Genomic DNA, 22,421 nt, shown 5'->3' with positions numbered 1-22,421 from the left:
TATATGACAATGCTGACGGTATTCTGAGATGGTGTGTTCTGTGGGAGGAGAGTTTTGAAAATCATTCCTGGACTCCGCTGGATGTTGTTGAAGAGGGTCAAAGCCCGGGGTCTTTGGACGATGTAAATAATTCTAGAGATGTTTGGTGAGAGACTGGTAGTCATTTGAATCATAAGCAACGACTTGTGACTGCCCCGACGGTATGTGTGAAGGAAAATAGATGTCTATACACTGATGCCAACTCAGCTTAAACTGTGTTAAAGACTGACTTCTATTGGAGAGGAGTGACATGCCCAGGATTTCTCTGCCACTGATACCAGTCCAAACTGGGTTATCCTCCACCTCCTCCTCCTCCTGCTCCTCCTCCTCCTCTTCCTATCAACAAGGGCAGAGGAGTTGACATGTTGTACTCCACTGGTTTTTCTTGTGGCATTTGAACTTATTAAGGTTGGCTGTCCCTCATCGCCGGGGTCAGAATGAAGCGGCCCAGCGCTAAAGGACGGGAGACTGACGGGCTGTGTATTTGTGGAAGAGCGACTCCGAAGGGGGTCTGGACGTGATGCGCTCATCAGACACCGGTCGTTTGTCAGCGCAGAAGTTTGTTATCTTCTGCCCGAATTTTTACGGCTACCTCAAAATTTCCGGGAGCTGGATAATGTCATTGACCATTTCCTTAATGCATGTTCACAGTCATCAATATCTCCTGCTAATACTATGCCGCCACATTAATTATCCTTTCAAAGATTCCGTTTTTCAAACAAAACTTCAGAGGCAACTTTCTGTACGGCCTGCTACTTAGTATGGTATGTGTCATGTGATCACATTTGAGAGGTTGAATCAGTGAATTAGCAGCGATCTTTTAAGTCCACAATCACTTTTTCTATCTTATAACAAGAAATTATATGAATATTCTGATTTTCAGACAATGGTATTGTCCTTATGTTGATTCTATCTCAACATCATTTTATTTCATATTGTTTGCATTGGCATGTGTTGTATTCCAAAATTATCACCACAGTCATCATTATCTCTAAACACGTCATTATTACCACCACCATCACCATCATAATCATCACATGCATATCATTAGCGATCACCCACACCATCACCATCACCACCATCATCATCATCATCATCATCACATCAACATCATTACCAACATCTGTATCATCAGCATCATTACCACCACCACCACCACCACCATCATCATTACCACCACCATCACTAACACCATCATCACCACCACCATCCCCATAACCATTATGACTACAGCTGTTTCATCACCATCATCATAAAAAACAACACACAAGCACTACAATCAATTGATGCCTGCATTTCCATACCCAGTCATTCATCCTATACTAGTAATCACTGTTACTGTACCAGCCACAATTTATTTCTCATCCATCTCCTCCTCATAGAAGGAGTGCTACAAATAAACTTGTCCACTTGCCCAAGGACAACTAAAAGACCCCTTGTGGCAAGTAAAATTGTAGAACGGACACTTGCCCCTCGATTCAGAAGCCCTTGCCTGAACATCCATTCAGGTGAGAGAAATATATAGAAATATATAATAATAATAATATATATGTATATATCTTATTTCCCTTGCCTGAACATCCATTCAGGTGAGAGAAATATATAGAAATATACATGTATATATCTTATTTCTTTTAATACCCTGCAGGGTCTGTTGAAAAATGCCAGCCGCTTTTCCCTGCAACAACCATCAAAAGGAGACAGTCTCTCCTCTCGCCTACACAAAGACTAAACAAAAATTTCAGAGCAAATGGCTGCTCTTGATACTGTTAATGAAAAGGCTTGCCAAAAAAAAAAAATCATGCAGTCCCAACCACTGTTGTAACTCACTGAGATACCTACTCAGAAATCTAGCCATGAAGAAAAAAAGAAGAAAAAATGTGAGTCATTTCACAACTGAGTTAACCCAAACTCCTTAGAAGTCTCAAAGATGTAAACATATCATCCTCCCATAAATACCTCCCTCTTTTATGGAGCATTTTATCAATTGATTCCGAACCCCCCCCCCCCCAAGTCCAAGGACATCTTGATGGCCCTCTCTAGCCGAGTTCGTGTTCCATCAGAGGCAATATAAAGCTGTCACCTCGGTAGCCAAGAGATGGGGCTCCCTCTTTCCAGTTTATGTCTTTGATGTCAAAGCGGGTCACTCGTACCCCGCCCCCCCCCCCCCCATCCTCTGGGTAAACAAACAAATTTTCATATGGCCGGCCGGTACACCTTTTATTTATTGATGGATTAATGAATAACGGAGAACTGAAGTCGTCAGAAGCCGAAATTTGCTTCTTCCGCCATCGTCTTTGATGTGGCTTGATGGAAATCAACCTAAAGTGCACTTGAAGAAAACTTTTTTTCTTTCTTCTTCTTCTCGTCCGTCCGTCCTCTCGACTTCATCCTTCCACTTCTGTTTATTTATCCCCACCAAATGTCCCGGGTTAGCCAAGTCGGTTTCCCTCCGCTTTCCATATTTCAGTCTAAGTCAATCTGTGGCCCACTTTAACACCCGAGTTTCAATTATAGTTTATGCTTAACGTACAGGAACAGACTGCCCACAAATCAAGCTTGTCATAACCGCATCTCGCCATTGCGAGAAAACATGTCTGTTTTCCATCTTGCGGCGGGGTGGAATGATGCACTCCGTATGAAAGCAACATCCCATTTCCTCCCCAAATTGCAAGTGTCAAGAAATCACACACACGGAAAGTGGCTGCCAGTTTCGCGTGACATCGGCATCAATTTAAAGATTGCGAAATGGCAATTTTTCGCAAATGGTTTAAGAATTGTTCAGTGAGCACTGGTAAATGAAAATGACAGATTTATACCAAATATCTAAACATCAAATTGCATTTTGGAGAATACCAACCGAGCATTATAGCCATTGACACACATTGTAAAATTACTGTAAAAAACATTCTGCTACAATTATAGCTTGTCTCTTTACATTACTTCTGTTGAACGATTCAATGCTACATGCTTAACACTTCACTCTGCATCTATCTTTTTCTCTTTTACTCTCTTTATCGTTCTATCTATCCACAATGTAGTCTGATATATAACCTTGATCCAGCTTAAAGACTAAATGGCCTTATCACATTCTCTCCAAAACGCTGTATCAACACACGTTACTCTGTTAACATACTTCTGAAAATGTTAACTCACTTTAATCACAGATTACCAATCAAATTACCGCAAACATTCCACTGACATTTAGAACAATTTCAATCTCCTTTTCCACTAAAAACGTTACTCTAGCTCTCTCTCTGCGCAAATCTCATCCGTGTCGTCACATCCCTAAAAACATATTCTATGTTTCAATAATCTTTCCATCGCTCTCTCTCTCTCTTTCTTTCTCTTCCTCGCTTGCTTTATACACGTACCTGAATACAATTTCAACATTTTCGGTAATCAAAAGGTATATATATAAGAGAGGGCGTGAAGTCAACGGGCATTGTATGTAAAAATCCCATCTATGATATAACACGTCAGGCAACATCTCACACATAAGGAGGAGGCAACCATCAGGGGGAAATGACATAAAGCAGGGAAAGAAGAAAGAAAAACAATCCCGAGCAATCGTCTCTCCGAGTGGAGAGAAAAATATTGAAGACAAATATCAAACTGGGACAATTGTATTGCATTATGAGAGGCACTCCGGTCAACTCGAGAGGAAAGAAAAAAAAATAACATCGCAAGTCTGATTTGACCTAACCAGAGAACAAAATCAATCTGAATATATATATATATGCATGCAGGAAGTATGTATATGAACTCAACTGTATGTGTGTGTGTTTGTTTGTTGTTTTTGCTTGTTTCCCCCGGTCTACCTAACTTCCGAAAAATGGCTAAATTTCTTTGGTTTTGCTTTGTTTTGTTTTACTTGGGGAGGGGTAGTGGGCCAAAAGACAATATTGCATTTAGATCCAGTAACACAACTGCATGAGCTAAGATTCAGCAAACATCTGAAGAATGTAACTATGAACCCCCTCTTCACAAAGGTGTAGTTATGCAGGAGTAATATCAACACTCACAGTCCTATAAAAACTAGAAATGTCGCTACAGCGACTGGTTATACCCCCGCCAAACAACATTTCATAAGCTTTGGTCAAAACAACATTTCATAAGCTTTGGTAAAAAAACTGAGGAAGTAGTTAAATCCGCAAGATCTTTCCTTGATCTTCTGCCATTAATATGCCGTTACCATGGCAACGTACTTTCGGGTACTGTCGAAAAATGCGTCTTGCTCATCTACAACCAAAGGCACACATCTGTACCAAGCTTCATGGAAATTGGGCAAAAACTGAGGAAGTAGTTTGCAACACAAAATTTTCCATCATTTTGGCTCATAATATGTGAGCTGTTACCATGTCAACATACTTTTTGTCACTGTCAAGAAATGTGTCATGCTGACCTATATCCTAAGACAAACATTCAATATGAATTCCATGAGAATTGGAAGAACAATGATGAAGCAGTTTTGCCATGAAGCATTTTGCCCTATATTTTACCAATAACATGCCGTTACCATGGCAACGCACTTTTTGCCACTGTGGAAATATGTGTCTTGCACATTAACATATTCAGATGAACATCTGTACCTAATTTCATAAAAATTGATCAAAAACTGTGGGAGGAGTTCGCGACGCAAGATTTGTACCCATTTTTGCCCATAATATGCCGTTACCATGGCAACGTACTTTTGGGTACTGTCAAAAAATACGTCTTGCACATCTACAACCCAAGGCACACATCTGTGCCAAGTTTTATGGGAATCGGTTGAAAACTGAGGAAGTAGTTCGCGACGCAAGATTTGCAACGGACCGACCGCCCGACCGCCCGCCCGACCGACCGACCGACCGTCCGCTGATTCCTATATACCCCCTTCAAACTTCGTTTGGCGGGGGTATAAAAACCACAAACTAGAACATGACATTTCAGTATTGTCTAATCTATTCAAGTCAAATATACGGTATTAATCAATCGAACTACTCACATTCAAATTGACAGTTTGTTTCTCTGCAATATTACTCGCTCTTAACATCTATATCTTTCATTGATGTTTTAGTTCAAAATGTTTGGTAGAGGCAAATGTGGCAAAAGCATCCTCATTTTCAGTCATTAAATGCAGTGCATCGGAGAAACAAGTTCTTCTTTGGCCTGGCTAGTGGAATGATAATAATAATAGCTAGTTTTTATATAGCACATTTCATACTTGTTAAGTATCTCAATGCGCTTTATAGACTATTATTAATATTAGTGGAAAATGGCAACCACAAAGTTTTTTTTTTTTCCAAATTAATAGACACTCTGCCTCCTGATAACAATTGCCAAGTGAAATGTGAAAAGGTACATTACTCCATCCTTTCTGACTACACCCATGGCTTAAAAACAGGCCGTCCAAAATAATTCTCTTCATACACTAGAGTATGCTCCCTCTTATGGACACAGGGGTATTCATCTTGAAAGTCTAGATAAATTGGAGAAACCGGTAATACAGAAGGAAAGAGAAAAGAGTGAATGCATGTGATGGGGCAGAGCGGATGAAAACTGTCATAAATGAAAGAAAGATTCAGAATACACCCGAGTTCTTTTCCACATCAACTGTCAAAAATATCCACTGCCAACAAAGAATATCTGGAGAATAGATGCCAGCATTGAATTATTGGTTGCCGTGGCAACTGAGAGTGAGTCCCTCATCCATCAGAGAGTGAGAAAAAAAAAACCCACACACACACACACCAATGTTGTTCATTTCTTAAAAATTGTTCCACATTTCTCCTCTCTCCGTTCTTATTCTTTCTTTCTTTTTTTCATTCTACCTCCTTGGCGTTACCCTAACCGCTTCATCTGCTTGACTTAGGGTGCATTTTAGTGCAGCGGACATTTCACGCTGCAAGGTCCCCACAGACTTGGGCTAACGCAACACAATCCCTCAAAAGCGTTGCATGTGCTACAAGAGCTCGTAGCATCGAATAGACTATGGCCTGACCAAAAATTCCAACAATCGGATTTCCCAGCTTTAACTTGTCAGCATTAGCACAAATATTGTAGCTCTGTTTTCCTTTAGTTTTTGTCTTTTTGGCGAGATATCCAGGAATGAGTGAAGAAGTGGTATTTTGTTTCCAATAGTACAAGTGCTCTCAAACAGAATGGATACATGTACTGCCAAGGAGAGATTTGAAGTACTGTAAGATCTTGGTCACTGGGAATTTAATCCTCTGTAAGTCAATTGACAAAAATACATATGATTCTTTGGTGAGCCTTCCAAACTTCAACCAAAATCTCTAGTACAGATTGGGATGAATCCAGAACAATGTCCTCCATGCTTCAGGCTTGGAGGTTTACTGATGATCTATAGCATCATGGAAAGAGAGTGTTTTTTTTTTTTTTTGTTCTTAAAATTCAAATGACAGCATAAAGTCACCTCGTTATAAAGTGCCTAATTCTCCTGAAACAATATTTGTACTGCAAACGTAAACACAAGTTTGTCATTTGCTATGTGACATTTAGCGAAATCCACTTCCTGACACAAACTCCTTCAAAGCTGTGGAAATGATAACTTCTACTACCTATACAAAGCATTACCACTTGTGACAACATTGTGACAACGTTGCAACGTTGTGCACATGTCTATAAACAACATGCATGTGTTAACATGCTGCTTCTACTACCTATACCAAGCATTACCACTTGTGACAACATTGTGACAACGTTGCAACGTTGTGCACATGTCTATAAACAACATGCATGTGTTAACATGCTGCTTCTACTACCTATACCAAGCATTACCACTTGTGACAACATTGTGACAACGTTGCAACATTGTGCACATGTCTATAAACAACATGCATGTGTTAACATGCTGTCCATCATCTATGGAGATCATAAGGATGACAATGTCGGATGTCGCAATGCACACTGCCATTCCTGCCCATGAAAATCATTAGTTCAACTTGTATTCGATGCATCCAAAACTTGTTTTTCTTTGCTGGCGATGGCGAACAAATTCTCTCCGCGTCGAGGCTAACACATTCATTCACACCCTGTACATGGGATGGGTGTATATACCGGTACTGATGCCTATGTGGGGTGCAGCTTATCGCTATAGCGACACCCTCCTCCTCCCGGAGTCAGACATCCTGACAAGATTCATTAGCTTCACCTTGATCATCAGCATGTGATTATGATAAGTAGCGAGGAGGGAGAAACGTGTCGGTCGGTCCCGGCACACACACACGCACGCATGGGGCGCAAAAAAACATGTGTACGACTGCTTGTAAACTCCTGCCAAAACATCGGAGGGGTGCCGGAGATGGGATGCTAAAGCCATCACCGACGGATGGGTTGGGGGGGAGGACGCCATTCTCCACTTTGTGCCCCGCTGTCGGAGAAGAATTCTGAACGAACTTCCCCTCCGATGGGAGGAGGGGGGTGAGAAAGGGGGGAAAAAGGCATCAACAGCTTTTCTTCTCTCTGCTCTCCCGCTTTCTCACGTCTGCGGTTCATTCACGTACGAAGAAAAATCGCAGGCCCTAACTTCCGCTGTCTCTCTGATGATACAAGCGGAGCTTTCTTTTCTTGTTTATGGACCGGCGTACATGTATTTAGCTTTAGTTTTCAGTCTGTCAATCAGCCCATTATTTATCCATTTCGTCTGCATATCTGTCTCCCAACATATTGCCCGATGTCATCACGGTTGCCATGGCGACATACGTCAGTCTCATCTTTTGATCTCCTGTGCACATCAGACTGCCATCAGCTATTTGTGTGACACATTAGAGCTCTAGCCTAGTTTCAAGGCTCTGCTCACTTCCACTCTCATTACCTTCTACGCCGACATATTTGAAAATGTTGCAATGTGGATTCAATTTGTCAATTTCATCTCTACTGCTAGCCTCGACTCCAGATTCTCACGACACCATATTACAATACTTTCTTTCTTTCGCAGTGCTCATCATAGAAGAAGACACTCGTGCAAATTGGTATCATCAAACGAACATACCAACATTAATGTATGCTTTCATACTTTAAGAGGGAAGAGTATTACCCCCTCCCACGAAAACTCTTGAGGTGAAGGACACTGTTGGAACTTGTCACGTTCATCTTGTTGGCAGACCAAATCCTGGCAGCGTTTTTCTCTCCCCACTAAATTCGGGGACCGTGCATGGAGTTCCACTGGGTCTGGTATACTCATTTTCTTCATTTTTTTTTCTTTTCAGGGGAAAAGGGGTAATTTTTGTGTGCTCAAAGTCAAGGCGGAGAGAGAGCCGAGCGAGTTAGCAGGCGAGCGGGGAGGTCGGCCGGTCGTGGTTCAACACCAATCCCTTGATCCCAGGGTGTCACTTCCAATGAAAATCATCCTTATCCTCCCTGACACAGAATTTGGTGAAGGGACCCTTATTCCTGTGGTCTCTCTCCCCTCCCCCCTTCTCATCACTACAGAATGCAAACTACGCTTCAAGTCAGCTTTCCTGCACCAAAAATGTAGCGCAGAGGACCACGGTCTCATATTCTTCTTCTTCTCAAGGTTTTTCTCTCTCACTATGCTTATCTGTCTATCAATTCATTTTGTCAATCTCCAGCTGTATGTACCTTCCATTTATCTATCTACAAAAGTCTACATATCTCTCTACTCCTTTGCTTGTATGTACCCTGCTTGTATTTACCTAAATCTGCTTGCCTGTGTGTAGCAAGCTGGTGTGTGGAATTATTTCAATGTTCAGCTACTCTTCCATACTGTTCATGTCATTTTATACTCATCCTGATGAATCCATTTCTTCCATCAATCTACCAGGTATTCATTTATCAGTTTTATCTCTTTATCTTTACCATCAATTGATAGATCTGAACAACAGATCTTCATTTTCTTCATAAACATCTATAAATTTGTTTTCTTCCACAATTAAAGTTATTCCTTGCAAAATTCCATTATAAACTTGAAGAAAAACACCATACCACATTATTGCATAGAATCTTCAACTGCCATCCTTGGCAAAGCCAAAGTTTGCTTCCGTCATGAAAATGTCATTCTTATATCTACTCCATTATTTGAATTCTACTTTTTGTGGGATTTCATCGCTCCTCAGAAGGTTATAATGACACCTAGACCACATCATGACCACTAAAAACTTCTTACCATTACAGGAGTTGCTTGTTACTGACATGAGCAAAGATTGAACGTTCATCTCAAGAGAGAGAGAGAGAAAAAAAACATTGCAATAAGCATTAATGAAATTCGATCATTTTTCCACAACACCAACACGTTTGACTTGCATTGTTGCCGCTCTGCGAATTCACAAGCGCATCGCCAACATCACCATGACGATGACTATGAATGAATCAGGGGCACGGAAGACTGAGGACTGTGAAGCATGTGTTAAATGAAAGCCCGTCAGAGCATCTACCGATTCCTTGGACGTCATTCATGTGCTTTAAACATGTTTGATTAGTAATCAACATGTTAGATTTCCCCCCCCCCTTCCTACCAATACTGTACCCACGCCAAATCAGCTAGTCACTACAATACGCCACAGCTTTTTCATTTTTTTTCCTGCCCCCCTTCCCGAGTAAGTGCGAGGATCCTCCTAGCTCTTAATGGCGAGATTTCCTGCCAATAAGACCTCTGCAACATGCACTTCAAACACACGAGGGGGCTAAACAGCCATTGATTGGCCGTAATGGTTGTGTGTATTGACATAGGCTCACCGCCGGGACGATTACGAGAGTGAGAGAATCATATTCCTATCCAATCAGACTAAAAAAAAAAAGAGAGAGAAAAAAAGCCCAAATAAAACATCTCTTTTGCTGGCAAGGCATGATGTGGAATGTGGAATGAATACACCATTCTCTTTATAATTGAGTTGTACTCTGTATTTAGATAAGAGGTGACATTTGAGTACATTTTTGAACACTTTCACCTTGCTCATTATCAAAACCATTTCTGACGTTACCGTAACATTGCTGTATTTATCATCATCCACCTTTCCCTAGCCAAATAACATGTGAACTTAACTTGGTAGTTACAAACTCTCTTCTTTAATTGGACAAAGGAAGTAAGACACTTTCGTATTTGAGAAAAAAAAAGACACCCTCAAATCAGGTTAATACCACAGAGTGAAGTGGATGGTTCAAGCATTATGACATTTATATTCGTAACCCCCAAGGCACACTTTCAGATACCCAACATTCTCATTGAGGATGATACTTACGATCCCATTAAACCTCAAGTGGCTGTTGTCTGTGACGGACAACTGCCGATATGAGCAGACATGAGCATCTCCCCGGCCATCCAATCCACCACGCCCGTTTCTTGCGCCCCCCCACGCCCACTCAAACTCTCAACAACTGCATCCCTCTTCCATTCTTCCGGTAGAGTGCACGGGAGGATGAAAGAAAGAAACAAGAGTTTGGTGGGGGGGGGGGGGGGGAGAGGAGGTATATAAAGTTCACAAGCATCTTTCTGAAAACTTACACCCCGCTTCTCCAACTCTCATCTCGCATATTTCTCACATGAGCTATCTCTCAACGTTCGAGGCCCCGACGACGACGGTGGTATTGTGTTCCCCCGGTTTTGCATGCCTCGCAAAATGCTTGGCGGAAACCGGAGGAGACCGGAGCTAAAAAGGAATGGCAGAAACCGATTCGGAAACTACTCCCACCAGTTTTCCCCCTGGTATAGAACCGAGCTGCTGCCTTCCTACCGGGCAGCCGGACAACCGTCTCATTGAAACATCTGGGGCACTGGGGAGCATGTAAAAATGCTAGTTTTGATTTGGGTGGGGGGGGGGGGTGTTGGCAAGATGATGACGATGATGATATGTTGAGTCTTTCAACCATTTGAGGAAAGGAATTTGATGATAATCATGACACCATAATGGAAGAAAAGAAGAAACAGGATTGAAATGAAAGATGAATGAAATCGGAAGGAACAATTTGAAAGGAAAGAAAGACAGAGAAAGAGAGAGAAAAAAAGATAGATTTTGTAGAAATAAGGAAGGAGAAAAGACCAGCAAAAGAGAAGGGCAGAATAGATAAGACAGAGAAAGAAGAGTGAGAAAAGAAGAGTTGAAAGTGTATCTACAGTAACACGATCTTAAAGAGATAATTTACCATTTGCAGATGAAACAAAAATCCAGCAGTAGTGCTTTAAAATAGTTATAAAATGTGAGTTAGGGATAGAAACAACCACCGTAAAAATTTGAATCTGTATAATCAATGGTAAGTATTGTTAAATACACGAAATGTGAACAATGGTTATAATAAGAATTCTTCCAGATTAAACCGTCTACAGTTATGCTTTATTGAGAAAAATACTGATATCTCCTTATATTTTAGGCTTCACTGCAAAAATTTTATATGGTAGGATGTTTTGTGATACAACAGACCTACACATATTGATGAAATTTGATATCTTGAACATTTTTAAAATTACTGCTCCCAAAGGTAAACTGGACCTTTAACCTGTCATGGATGAGCTGATCTTGCTGTAGTGTAATATGTTTTCAATAGACACAAGCCCAAGTAGATTCGAGACTTGGCATTCAATGATAGTGCAACAATGAGCACCCTAAACTCATCATGGAATCCACTTTAAATGGTCAAGTATCAAAAAAGAAACATAAACAAGGAACAAAGTATTTAATATGTGCAATTTGACACACAGGGACATTTGTAAAGTCATTTTCTAGAATTCCCAATCGTAGACATTGTAGTCTGATATGATATCCTTGGAGATTTTGAGTTTAATACCTACACTGTACACCCCACTGAAAGAAGATGCCTGGAATGGGCAGGGTGTATAAACCTCTTACTCCACAAACTCGGGAGTGATACATAATGTGATTCTTCACGATGAGAACATTAGTGTGAATACCCCCGAGAGAAAAAGCAGAAACTTTTGCTGCACATCAATGTTTATGATGACTTGTGAGGCATCAGCGCTTGGAAGATGTAAGTAGGAGCGGTGTAAGGGGCTTGAGTGGCAAGGGGTGGGGGGGGGGGGAGTGAAGAGGGGTGATGTTGATAATGATAGTTTGATGAGTATAGGTAGCAGTGCCCGCCGGTAAGCAGATCTGGTAACAACGAAGTTACCCCCCCCCCCCCCCCTTCACAACTCTACGATGATAGCGCAAGCCCCTATGGCTATCGCTCTGCCACAGTTACCCCTCCGTCTCCGTCGTCTCCCTTCCCCGGAGGAACCCTAGGATACCACTCCACTGGGGCCTCCGATAGTTCGGCTCCTGCCCCTTTTGCATCACTTTTCCCCCGCTCTTCCTCCTTCTCTTCTATACCTCTCTCGCATCCATTTTCTCTCCCTCTCTTTTGCTCAGCTGAGAGATGGAGGGAGAGAGAGAGTGGTGCTGCAGGTATTTCGACCCTCTTTCCTCTTATCGGGGAAGGATCAATTACACTCACCTAGAGGTGGACACGAGAAAGGATGATGTTGGGGGAAGCGGGGGAGAAAAATGGTGTCAATTTGTGAGGGGCAGCATCGTCGTCGGGAGCTCGGTTTCACCCAGACGAAGAAAAGTTTGGACCTTGAAAGATGACAGGTGCAGCATCTTCTTTCTCCGAAACTCTATTGGCAATTTGTCTCAATTTGCAGGCACTCCTGGTTGTTAGCACACACTGAAGTCCTACAAGATGTAAACATGGTGTGAATCAGGGTCAAAATCTCTCCACAATGAATTGCCAACATCAAAATAAGAATTTCCCTGGTTCACCATCTTGAATTTTGAAGAGAAATGCACAAATTTTCTCCCCCCCCCCATGAAAAAGTAGGCTTCATTATCACTGGTTTGCCTTTATCATTACTTTACTTTCTGCAAAACTGTTATTTGACTGGATCCCAAATCCAGTTCATCTATACTTCAAAGCAATACCCATATCTTCCATTCATAACAAACTGCACGCAATTACTGTGAAAGCTACATGAGGTGACACCGAAAGACTTTGCTGCCCCAAGGAAGAAACATTTATGTTTTCCCCAGGAGCCCTGGAGAGAATGCAAAGTTGGTGAGACGGAGAGTCAAAGGAGAGAGAACAATAACTGAACTTTGCGACACGGCGTCTGTTATTACAACTGGATATTGAGTATCGAGATGTGTCGTCACCAGTCAGACGGCATGAGGAGTTGTAAAGAAACCGGGTAAACTCCAGCTCGATGCGTTTTCATTTCAGTCTCCAGTAATTTGTTTTATGGATCGCGGGCCTATCGGATGCACCGTCACCTCAAAGGGGGTCTTTCGTTACCCCTCTCCGATCTCTCTACCGCCCCCATTCTCTCCACATCTTCCTGGTTATCCCTGCAAAGTCTAACTCTCTTCTTTCATAGCCCTCTCTGTGTCTTCCTCAACTCCTGCTTACAATATTGTCAGTTTCTTTTAGTTTTAATCCTCACTATTTCTGCTTCTCATAAAGCAAAAGTTCTTATTCTCCACTTCTCTAGATTTTCTTTCACCTCCTCCTCACACCCTTGCACACCCTTGCATCTCTTGTTTCTCCCCATCTCATTCTCTTTCTACCACATGCATACTGTGATATAGTGATACAATGGATTGCCCTAGTCTGCTCTCAAGGCTCATGCATTTGTGCCCCACGAAATGAACGTAGACCTAAGCACAGAGCCTTCCCATCTGCAGCACTGTTGAAGTCGGCACCCTCATGTAAATAGTCTAATCATCGCAGAATCCCTTCCAAAGACCACAGAGTGTAATGCTATATATCCATGCAATGCAACCTGATTTGTTTCTTTAAAAAAAATTAAAGTAAACATGGTCTGAAAGTCAGACTAATAAAATGCATTAAAAGAGGAAGTTCTTTCAATGTTAAGTTTCTTGTGCACAAGTCCTGCTAGAGTCAAAGCAGTTATTACACACACAATACGAGAAGAAGTTACTACAGACAGGATCCTAAAATAAATTGTTAATCTCTACTGAATTACGCTCACAAGTGTGTTTAACATAAGTGCCACTAGAGCTCATATGTTTATAAATTGAAAAGATTCATTTGAAACACTTGATGAAACAAATGTGTACATTTGCCACAAGCATTTACTTCATAAAGTGAAAAAATGTCATCTTATTCATCCTACGTCCACATCTACTGAAGCTTTCAGTGCGGCAGCCAGTCTGCTTCACTATCATTCATGACCAATCCTAGTCCCCTCCCATCAAATCTGTCAACCAGTGGTACAATGGTACATCAATTCTTACTCAATATTCTATCCCCCTTTCTAATATGCCCCCATCACGAAGATACAGTCTATGTACCCTACACACCCTTTTTCCATCCCTACCCCCCCCCCCCCCAAATAAAAAGAAACCCATTCTGCATCAAAGGTGTTAGTGTGTCCTATTGATCCCGGTGTAATCCGATCCGCACAAATTACGTGTTACCCGCCATTCCTCGGCTCTGCCGTATTGATTCTGCGTTTCGCTCGCCCCTTGATTCGGTCCCGCTCCGCCCCATCCTCAGCCGCCCATCTCGCCCCCTAAATGGCCGCAGTAATTACATCTGCACAACATCAATACCACACATTCATGTCCGTCTGATTATGTATAATTGCTTGAGACATTTGTATGTGAATACGCAAGGCCCCCGATTTGCGGGTGTTCGACTTACCCAGTTTGATTCCATGCGTGCTGTAATTTTGTCCTCCTTTTTTTATGATGACCAGTTTTGACAGACTTGATGCTTTCTAAATTTGGGATTCTCTCTCTGTCTCTCCTTCTTGGTCACCTAATGTGTGCATTCTATTTTCGTGCTGATTTATGATGAAATTGATGCGGGGGGTTTAACATTTCTCTTGCTCATACACATGGGGGCCTTTTTTTTTTTTTTTAACTAGTTTTGCAAAATCAAAACAAAACAACAAACAACAACAACTCAACAATACATTAGCAGGTACATCAGTCAAGTTGCAATGCTCTTAAATATAAAGTTACAGTGGATCATAGTGCTTGAGGTGACATCGACCACTGGGAAAGACTTCAACTTTATATCGAGTGACTTCGACAGAAAGCTGAACCCACTTTGCTGTCTCACTAAGATATGATACGACAGGCATTTGTTGATTAAATCTTTAGATAAATGCACAATAGTGCAAGTGAATACTTCCATTTTGAAAGATCTACTCCCAAGTTTAGTACTATAAAAATTACTTAATAGTGTAAATGACAAGTGGTAGAATTCTTGAATATGTGAGAAACTATGAGTTTGTGGATAACATGAAAGAGATAAAATATGTGACAATAATTGCTAAAAAATGCAAGATCAGGAAGAGAAAGAGAAAGAGATCTAGATAGATAGAGAGAAATATATAGCGAGAGATAGAGAACATTTCCTTTTGTAGATTGTTAATTGATATATTCTAATTATTCCTCACTAAATGCTACAAAATTTATCCTGTGCTCTTGCATGACAGGTCAAAGTAGAAGATAGTTATTATTTTTTTACATGTTACATTAACTTTTTTCAGGGTTACATCTTATATGTGCTGGGCATGTGATTATATATGCACAGTGGGACACTACATTAATAATGAAGACTTAAAAAAAGTTGTGCCGTTTGTTAATCAACCTTTTGAGGGGCAATTCTAATTGATTCTCCTCTTCCAAGGAAAAAAAAAAGAGGTCTAATTACTTCTGTTGAACCAACGGCGGTTAGATCAAATCAATTAGAACATCTCGGATGGATGAAGAGGAAACAGACTACTAATGGAGATGCTTAATGAAGAGGGAGATTGGGGGGGGGGGGTGGTGGGAGGGAAGGAGAGAGAGAGAGAGAGAGAGAGAGAGAGCTGGAATGGCAGTAGCTTTTTTGCAGACTGCAAACGGCTGGTGTATCAGTATGTGCTAATGACATCCTTTTTTTTTTAATGTGGATGTGAGCCATGCGGATGTTGATTTGGACACACATTGTTTCGATGATTACCCGCATCCCTCTTTAAAAAAAAAAAAAACTCACTAATGAGGAATACGTGGGCCCACCCCATAATTATAATCAGCAGTCAATCACTAATAACTTGACTCTCCTCTCTGCCCCTTGGCTGCTATATCTGAACTGCAGCAAGCATTTGGTCCAAGATTCCTTGACCACTCACTACACTTTCATCCGTGACAAGACCCATACCCATGAAGAGCTGGAAAAGACGACAGAGGACACGACTGCTGCTTGTGTGAGGATCACTACGAATAGATGGTCACCAAAACAGATACTGGTTCCTCCAAGTTCTTTACCTCTTTATCAAGATATGGAATTCCTTAAAGTTTTGATGTATCATATATGACAGGAATGAGTTTCCCTCCCTCCCTCTCTTTCCCTTCTGCCTCCGGACTCTTACTATCTCTCCTTCTCTTTTTCTCCAGATATCTTCCTCCACACGTTCTCTAAATTTTGAGATGGTCAGAGCTACCGCAAGATGAGAAAGAGACAGAACTTGTGGCTCTTTTTAATTTTGCTGCTTTTAAATCATCTGTCATGTCTCCCTTCCCACTCTACTCATCTCTCCTCCTGTCTCTGTATGACCTTCTGCTAATTGATAAGACTACAAAATTGATGTAACGGAATATGAAAACATAGTGGTTTCAAACTGCAGCTACCATGACAACCACTCTCTTACTAACTATATCTGTCTTTCTTCTTTCTTCCATCTCTCACTCATGAACTTACATATTTTCTCTCTGACTCTCTCTAAATCATGAACATATATGTTCATTGAGATAGAGAAAAAAGATATTTCTCTTCTCTCTTAATCATTAACATATATTTTCTCTTTCTCTCACTCACGAACATATAATATATCCTCTCTCTCTCACACTCATGAACATATATATCTTATCTCTCACTCTCTCCATCAAGCAAAATGCATTATTACCCTCCCTATTCCTCTCACACACGTTTCCCTCTTTCTTTCACTTTCCAAAGAATATATATTCCCCATATTTCTTTCTCTCACTTTTGCTAATTTACATATATTTATCTCTCACTCGCTCTCTCTTATTTCAAGTATATAATATTCCTCTCACTGTCTCTCTCACTCATGATGTTCCCCTCTCTAACTCATAAAGAGTAATATATATCTCTCCCTCACTCATATATCATATTTCCCTCTTCCTCTGCCCCTCTCTCCTGTACATTGATTGGCTGCAGAAGAATAACAATGGAAGAAAACAAGAAATCGCGGACTCCGGGGCTACGCGGCATGGATTTATAATTTTTCCCCGTTCGGATCGATGCAGAGAAAATATTGAACGGAGCGACAGGTTGTTCAATATCATAGGCAGCATCTCCCAGTGAATGGCAAATCAGTGCATACACACAGACACAGACAGACAGACAAACATGACCACAGACACAGATATAAATAAAAACACACCGACTAGAAAAAAATAAAACAGCAGGAAATATTCCATGTTACTATTATAAAACTCAGCATAATTTTTTTTCTTTGTTACAGACAGAACTTAAAATTCCAAGTGAGTCCTGAAAACATCTTGATGATATAAAAACCTTCCAAGCAAACAAGTTTCCTTGATTGACAGTACTTTTTTTTTCAGTGAATGGTTAGCAATTAAAGATCACAGCTTACAAAACACTACATCACTTTTGTACAGATTGGTACCTCATTATTAATGGCAGTCACGCAGGCAGCATAACTCAACATACAAATCAATTTATAATGCATGTGTTTATTGGACGACTCTCACCACCCGAAAACATAGCTTGGATGTAAACAACTTTCCTAGCGCTCGAGAATACAATCTGAAATGAAAATGGAGTGGGGAATACATATCCCTACCACCTTTCATCGAATTATCGAGACAGTCGCCATGGCAACACAACCTTGGAGGCAGTTACGCAAAACAAAGGGAGATGAAAGCATTGTTAATCGAATAGAGGAAAAGAACAAATCAAATTGAACAATTTTCTCCCAGCCGTGCCTGGGACTTTTCATCATCTCCGGGAACAGAACGAGAACGGGCAGGAAATGGAAGACGACAAATGGTAGAAGGAAGAGAAATATTTTGCATGTGCACAAAATTTCATAAACATGCTTCATCTCTTTTCTCTTGCATTTCAAAGATCATGTCATCTATTTCAAATTATCCATTGTGCAGAAGCGATCCTTGCCATATATCTTCCCGGCTCGCGCTTAAAATTCCTCCTCTCTTGCGTGAATGAGAGAACGGAGGACCCAGGGCCTCACAGGGCCCCTGGCTACTTCACTGCTACCACTGACAATATGACAAACGTTGGGCAGAGAAGGACAGAGCCACCAAGAAATAAAGTTTGGCTTCTTGTTGCAAAGATGGAAATGAAGAAAGTGGAACAAAAAAATAAATGAATAAAAAGAGAGCTGCACATTTCAAATGTCATCCATGCAATATCTTTTCATCTAGAGCTTGTTTACTATGACTGAGTTGAGGAAAGAAAAAAAAAATATATATGCCCTCCGGGAAAAACAGGATAACAAAATCTATTCTATTGACAAGAGAGAAATTTCCGGGTTGGAGGACTAATGCACCATGCATCAAGGTAAGGGTAACCTAGAAAGCTTCACAGATGACTACAAGTCAATGCAGTCCCACATTTAGTTGAACTTTGGCATAGACTGGCAACAAATTTGACTCTACAAAGGCTATCAATGGTTCAATTTTCCACACAACGAATCAGCGTTTTCACTGTTAAGTGAAAAGACCCATTTTTTATCAAATGTAACAGACATGTTTTTAAAACCAAACTTCAGACTGCTTCTAGTTCCTAGAAATCAAGAGGCCAAACAATGAACTGTTCACGAAAAATGCTGCCAGTAAACTTGAAGCTCTTCTCAAACCTGTCATTTATATACATTGATCATAAATCTGGAAATTTTTACACTCATATATTGGACTACCATGTTCACTTTGAACAGTCCTCATCAAATACTCTGGATGCATTGCAACATATTTTTTTTTCCGAACTAAATCATGATTAAGAAGAAATCCGTCACTTCAAGCTTTCCATCAATCCTGGCAATTTGACATTTTGTTAAAATAGAAATCTCGCTGATTAGGATAAACCTGAAGGACAATCTGAAAAAAAAACAACAACAACAACAAACTGATTAGGGAAACAAACACTTTGTAAATCTGCAAATTAGTTTCTTGTTTGACATAGGAATCTTCATCAACAAGAAAGATAGCGAACCAGTGTACGTGATGAAGAAGACAAATTCTGAAAACTGTGAATTTTGCCGATACACTCGCAGTGCGAAACCAAAACGTGCACTACCAATGCCCACGTCACGCGTACACAGACAACAAGTCTCTCTTTGAAAAATTGGCGGACACCCCGCAAACCACCCCACCCCCAAGAAAAAACCAGTGCACTAAACAACAGCGCCCATGGTAGCAACACATTTTATTGACTTCCCAACTTTTGTGTTTCCAGGCAGTATCGGCAACACATCAAAGGCATCAACGAGCGGAAATAATCATCTTTTTTTTTCTGCCCTGAATTTCTCTTTTACCCCCTCTCTCTCTCCAACTCTTTCATCGGTGAAGTTGGCTTAAAGAACAAAATGAAATTTTCCTTCGGCCCTCACACACGCCAAATTAACCCATAATGCTCGTTTGCACAAATCAGCGCTAGCTGGGCGAACCTGACTTTGCACAGTTATCAAATAAATCACAGAGCATTGCTAAGCGCTGTGACTGGGGAGGGAACGAGATTATTAATATCGTAAATTTTTAATGATTAAGAGATGAAAGTCACTGTGATTTTTTTTTTTTTTTTTTTTAATTCTTTTCCCTCTCATCTAGGTTTAGGTTTGGGGGGGGGGGGTTGAAATTCCACGAGTATGAGCACTGATTAAGTTTGTGTGCTCAGAGGGGGAAAAAGAAATGGATAGACTAAGTGGCAAAAACAGGGCTGGAATAATAGCAAGAGTTGATAGAATGTTTATAGGTAAACATGTTAGGGGCAATAGAGTCAGGGGGGTGAATCAGGTAGTAATGGTCACACGTTAATCACACCTGACTAAACTAGCTTTGGAACGGGAGATGCCGCTTGGTCAGACCAAGCGACGCACCTCCAGAGACGTAGACTGCCAATTAAACACTGAAAGTAGAAATGATTTCACTGATAATGCTAATAATGATAACGGTACTACAAATACTACTACTAATAATAATACTAAAAATGGCAATTATAATAATGATACGTTTGTAAATGCAATAATATTTTTGCCATCATTTTCAATGACATCAATGATAATAATTCTTGAAAATACAAATCCCTTGAGGTAACTGTAAACTTCTGTCCTCAATCTGCAATTATTCACACCATAAAATCATAATGATCATCACAGGAGAAGGGAGAAATGAATACAACAGAAGAGAAATTAAATATCAAAGAAAATTAATACTCGGATGAAGGGTACCAACAGTGATGGGGAGATTTTGATAGTTTGTGACAGTTCAACTCGGTCTGTCTTCAATCTCACAACGTCTATGTAAAGATGTTACAGATTTTAAAGCATTTGGACAAAAATTTTCAATTTTCTCACGACATATTTTCATATTCGCATAGGTGTAAATTCCATGATGTTCATGTTGTACAAGGGTATCGAGTAGGATTAAAAGTTTTTGTATCATACCCATACATATATTCTTTTTTCCCACAACCATAAGCAGGCTGGGACAAATACACTGCACATCAAGGGATGAGAATTAGTAAGCGCCATCAAAACAGATCTTGCCAACCAAAGGTTTTTCCCCTAATGAAAGATGCTGGTAATCAATGCTGCAATGGCAACCTGAAGGAGCATAATTGTTGGTTTCCTCTTTCTATTCTATTTTTGATTTCTTTAAATTCTGGACGAACTGCATGACGTGCCTCCGATCGGCAGGATGCCACAAAGAATGGAAACAAAAGGAGACCAGTTAACCTTGGCTCCCATCAGAGCCCAGACTCCGAGAGATACTCCACGAATACCGTGTGTAACCATGGCAACCCTACAGACCATAGAAACTGGGTAGGTAGAATGCTCGCATCTCGACTGCTCCGCCCTCGACCATTTTCTTGTTATTCCCTTCTTTTTGATCTTTTTTTTTTTATGATTTGAAATTATTCTGCATGACAGCGTGCTTTTTCAAGAGCATAATGGAAGCTCAAGATTTTTCTTTTTCTTTTCTCTCTTCTAAGGCAAGGCAGCCAATACTAGCAATGCACACTAGATTCTGCTTCTCATGCACATCTGTGTGTGCAAAGCCATATTGCTCCTGGCTTGGAGGTTGGGGGGGAAAAAAAGGAAAAACTATTGATGTACGAATACATTCACCACGCAGCTGCAGTAACTCAGCGGCGCATGAACTGCATGCAAAATGCCACACAGGCATCCACGCATTCTGCCACATATACAGTATATTGCAAACAAACAAGTAGACAGATTTCTGCCAATGTGGATATTGAATATATATGTATATAAATACATATATTGTATATATATTCCAGATATGCCGGTAAAATTGGAAGAGTGGGTTCTTTGGTTCTTGTTGATGCTTGTCGCCGCTTTGGCTCTCAGGAAATATTACGCTCCAAGCATCGCAAATTTTAGATTGTAGAATGCAGAATGCACACATCAAAAAGATATAAAATGCTGGAGTGGGGACAGGGGTTCAACATTCATATAATGTGAAGGTTGTATGTATGGCAAAGAGAAAAATATGTATCGTAACTGCTGGCAGATGTTGACCTGCTTCCAGATATTAAATATCGAATATCAATGTTTTATGACATTCTTTCAAGGCATATTTTTGCCTTCAGGCTAGTAGTTGTTACGCATGGAAACTACAGACCCTTTGTTGGGAAATGAAATAAGAAAGAAACTTTTTTTTTTTTTTGGAGAAAAAACAACGTAAGCCATGCACAAACCGAAACACCCACGGAAACATATCAGGAATAGCTAGACAGACTGGCTAGGAGATGGAAAGTTGGGGAAACAAGAAGGGTCTAATTTTTCACCCCAATTTCTGCAACTATTGTTCGAAAATGTGTCTGGCAATCGAAGCAATTTACGTGAGTGACATGGGGCAAGATGTGGAATTGTTCAATATCTATTTTGACACCGCAGTCTTCCGAAACGGGAGAACACGAGCCGATGCAACAGGTACGGTCAAACAGAAAAATACACGGCAATGTTTAATTCAATCCTAATTTAATCCTAATTTAATCCACCCCCTTGATCCGCCCCTTAACGTATTCATTACATCCTCGTACGACTGAAGTGCGCTTCAGGCTGGTCTACTTTCTCTGTCTGTCTTTCCATAGTTTCCCCCATTTCTTTTTCCTTATTTTTGTACAACCATCTTATCCACCCCTCCCTCCCCCTTTCCCTCAACAAATCT

At 40.7% G+C, this 22,421-nt stretch overlaps 1 protein-coding gene across 1 annotated transcript in view; it reads right to left on the bottom strand.

Annotated features, from left to right (window-relative positions):
- The window catches only part of LOC140229497 (roundabout homolog 1-like), a 133,542-nt gene that overhangs the window by 91,190 nt on the left and 19,931 nt on the right, over positions 1–22,421 (bottom strand). Inside the window, exons 3-4 of the mRNA XM_072309747.1 lie at positions 12,196–12,362; positions 328–375 (exon numbers count right to left, since the gene is read on the bottom strand). Of these exons, the coding sequence (XP_072165848.1) occupies positions 328–375; positions 12,196–12,362 (215 nt within the window). The remainder of the gene's footprint in view (positions 1–327; positions 376–12,195; positions 12,363–22,421) is intronic.

The sequence above is a fragment of the Diadema setosum genome, chromosome 6, assembly GCF_964275005.1.
Source record: "Diadema setosum chromosome 6, eeDiaSeto1, whole genome shotgun sequence".
NCBI classification, from domain to species: domain Eukaryota; kingdom Metazoa; phylum Echinodermata; class Echinoidea; order Diadematoida; family Diadematidae; genus Diadema; species Diadema setosum.
This window is presented reverse-complemented; position numbering and strand designations above follow the sequence as displayed.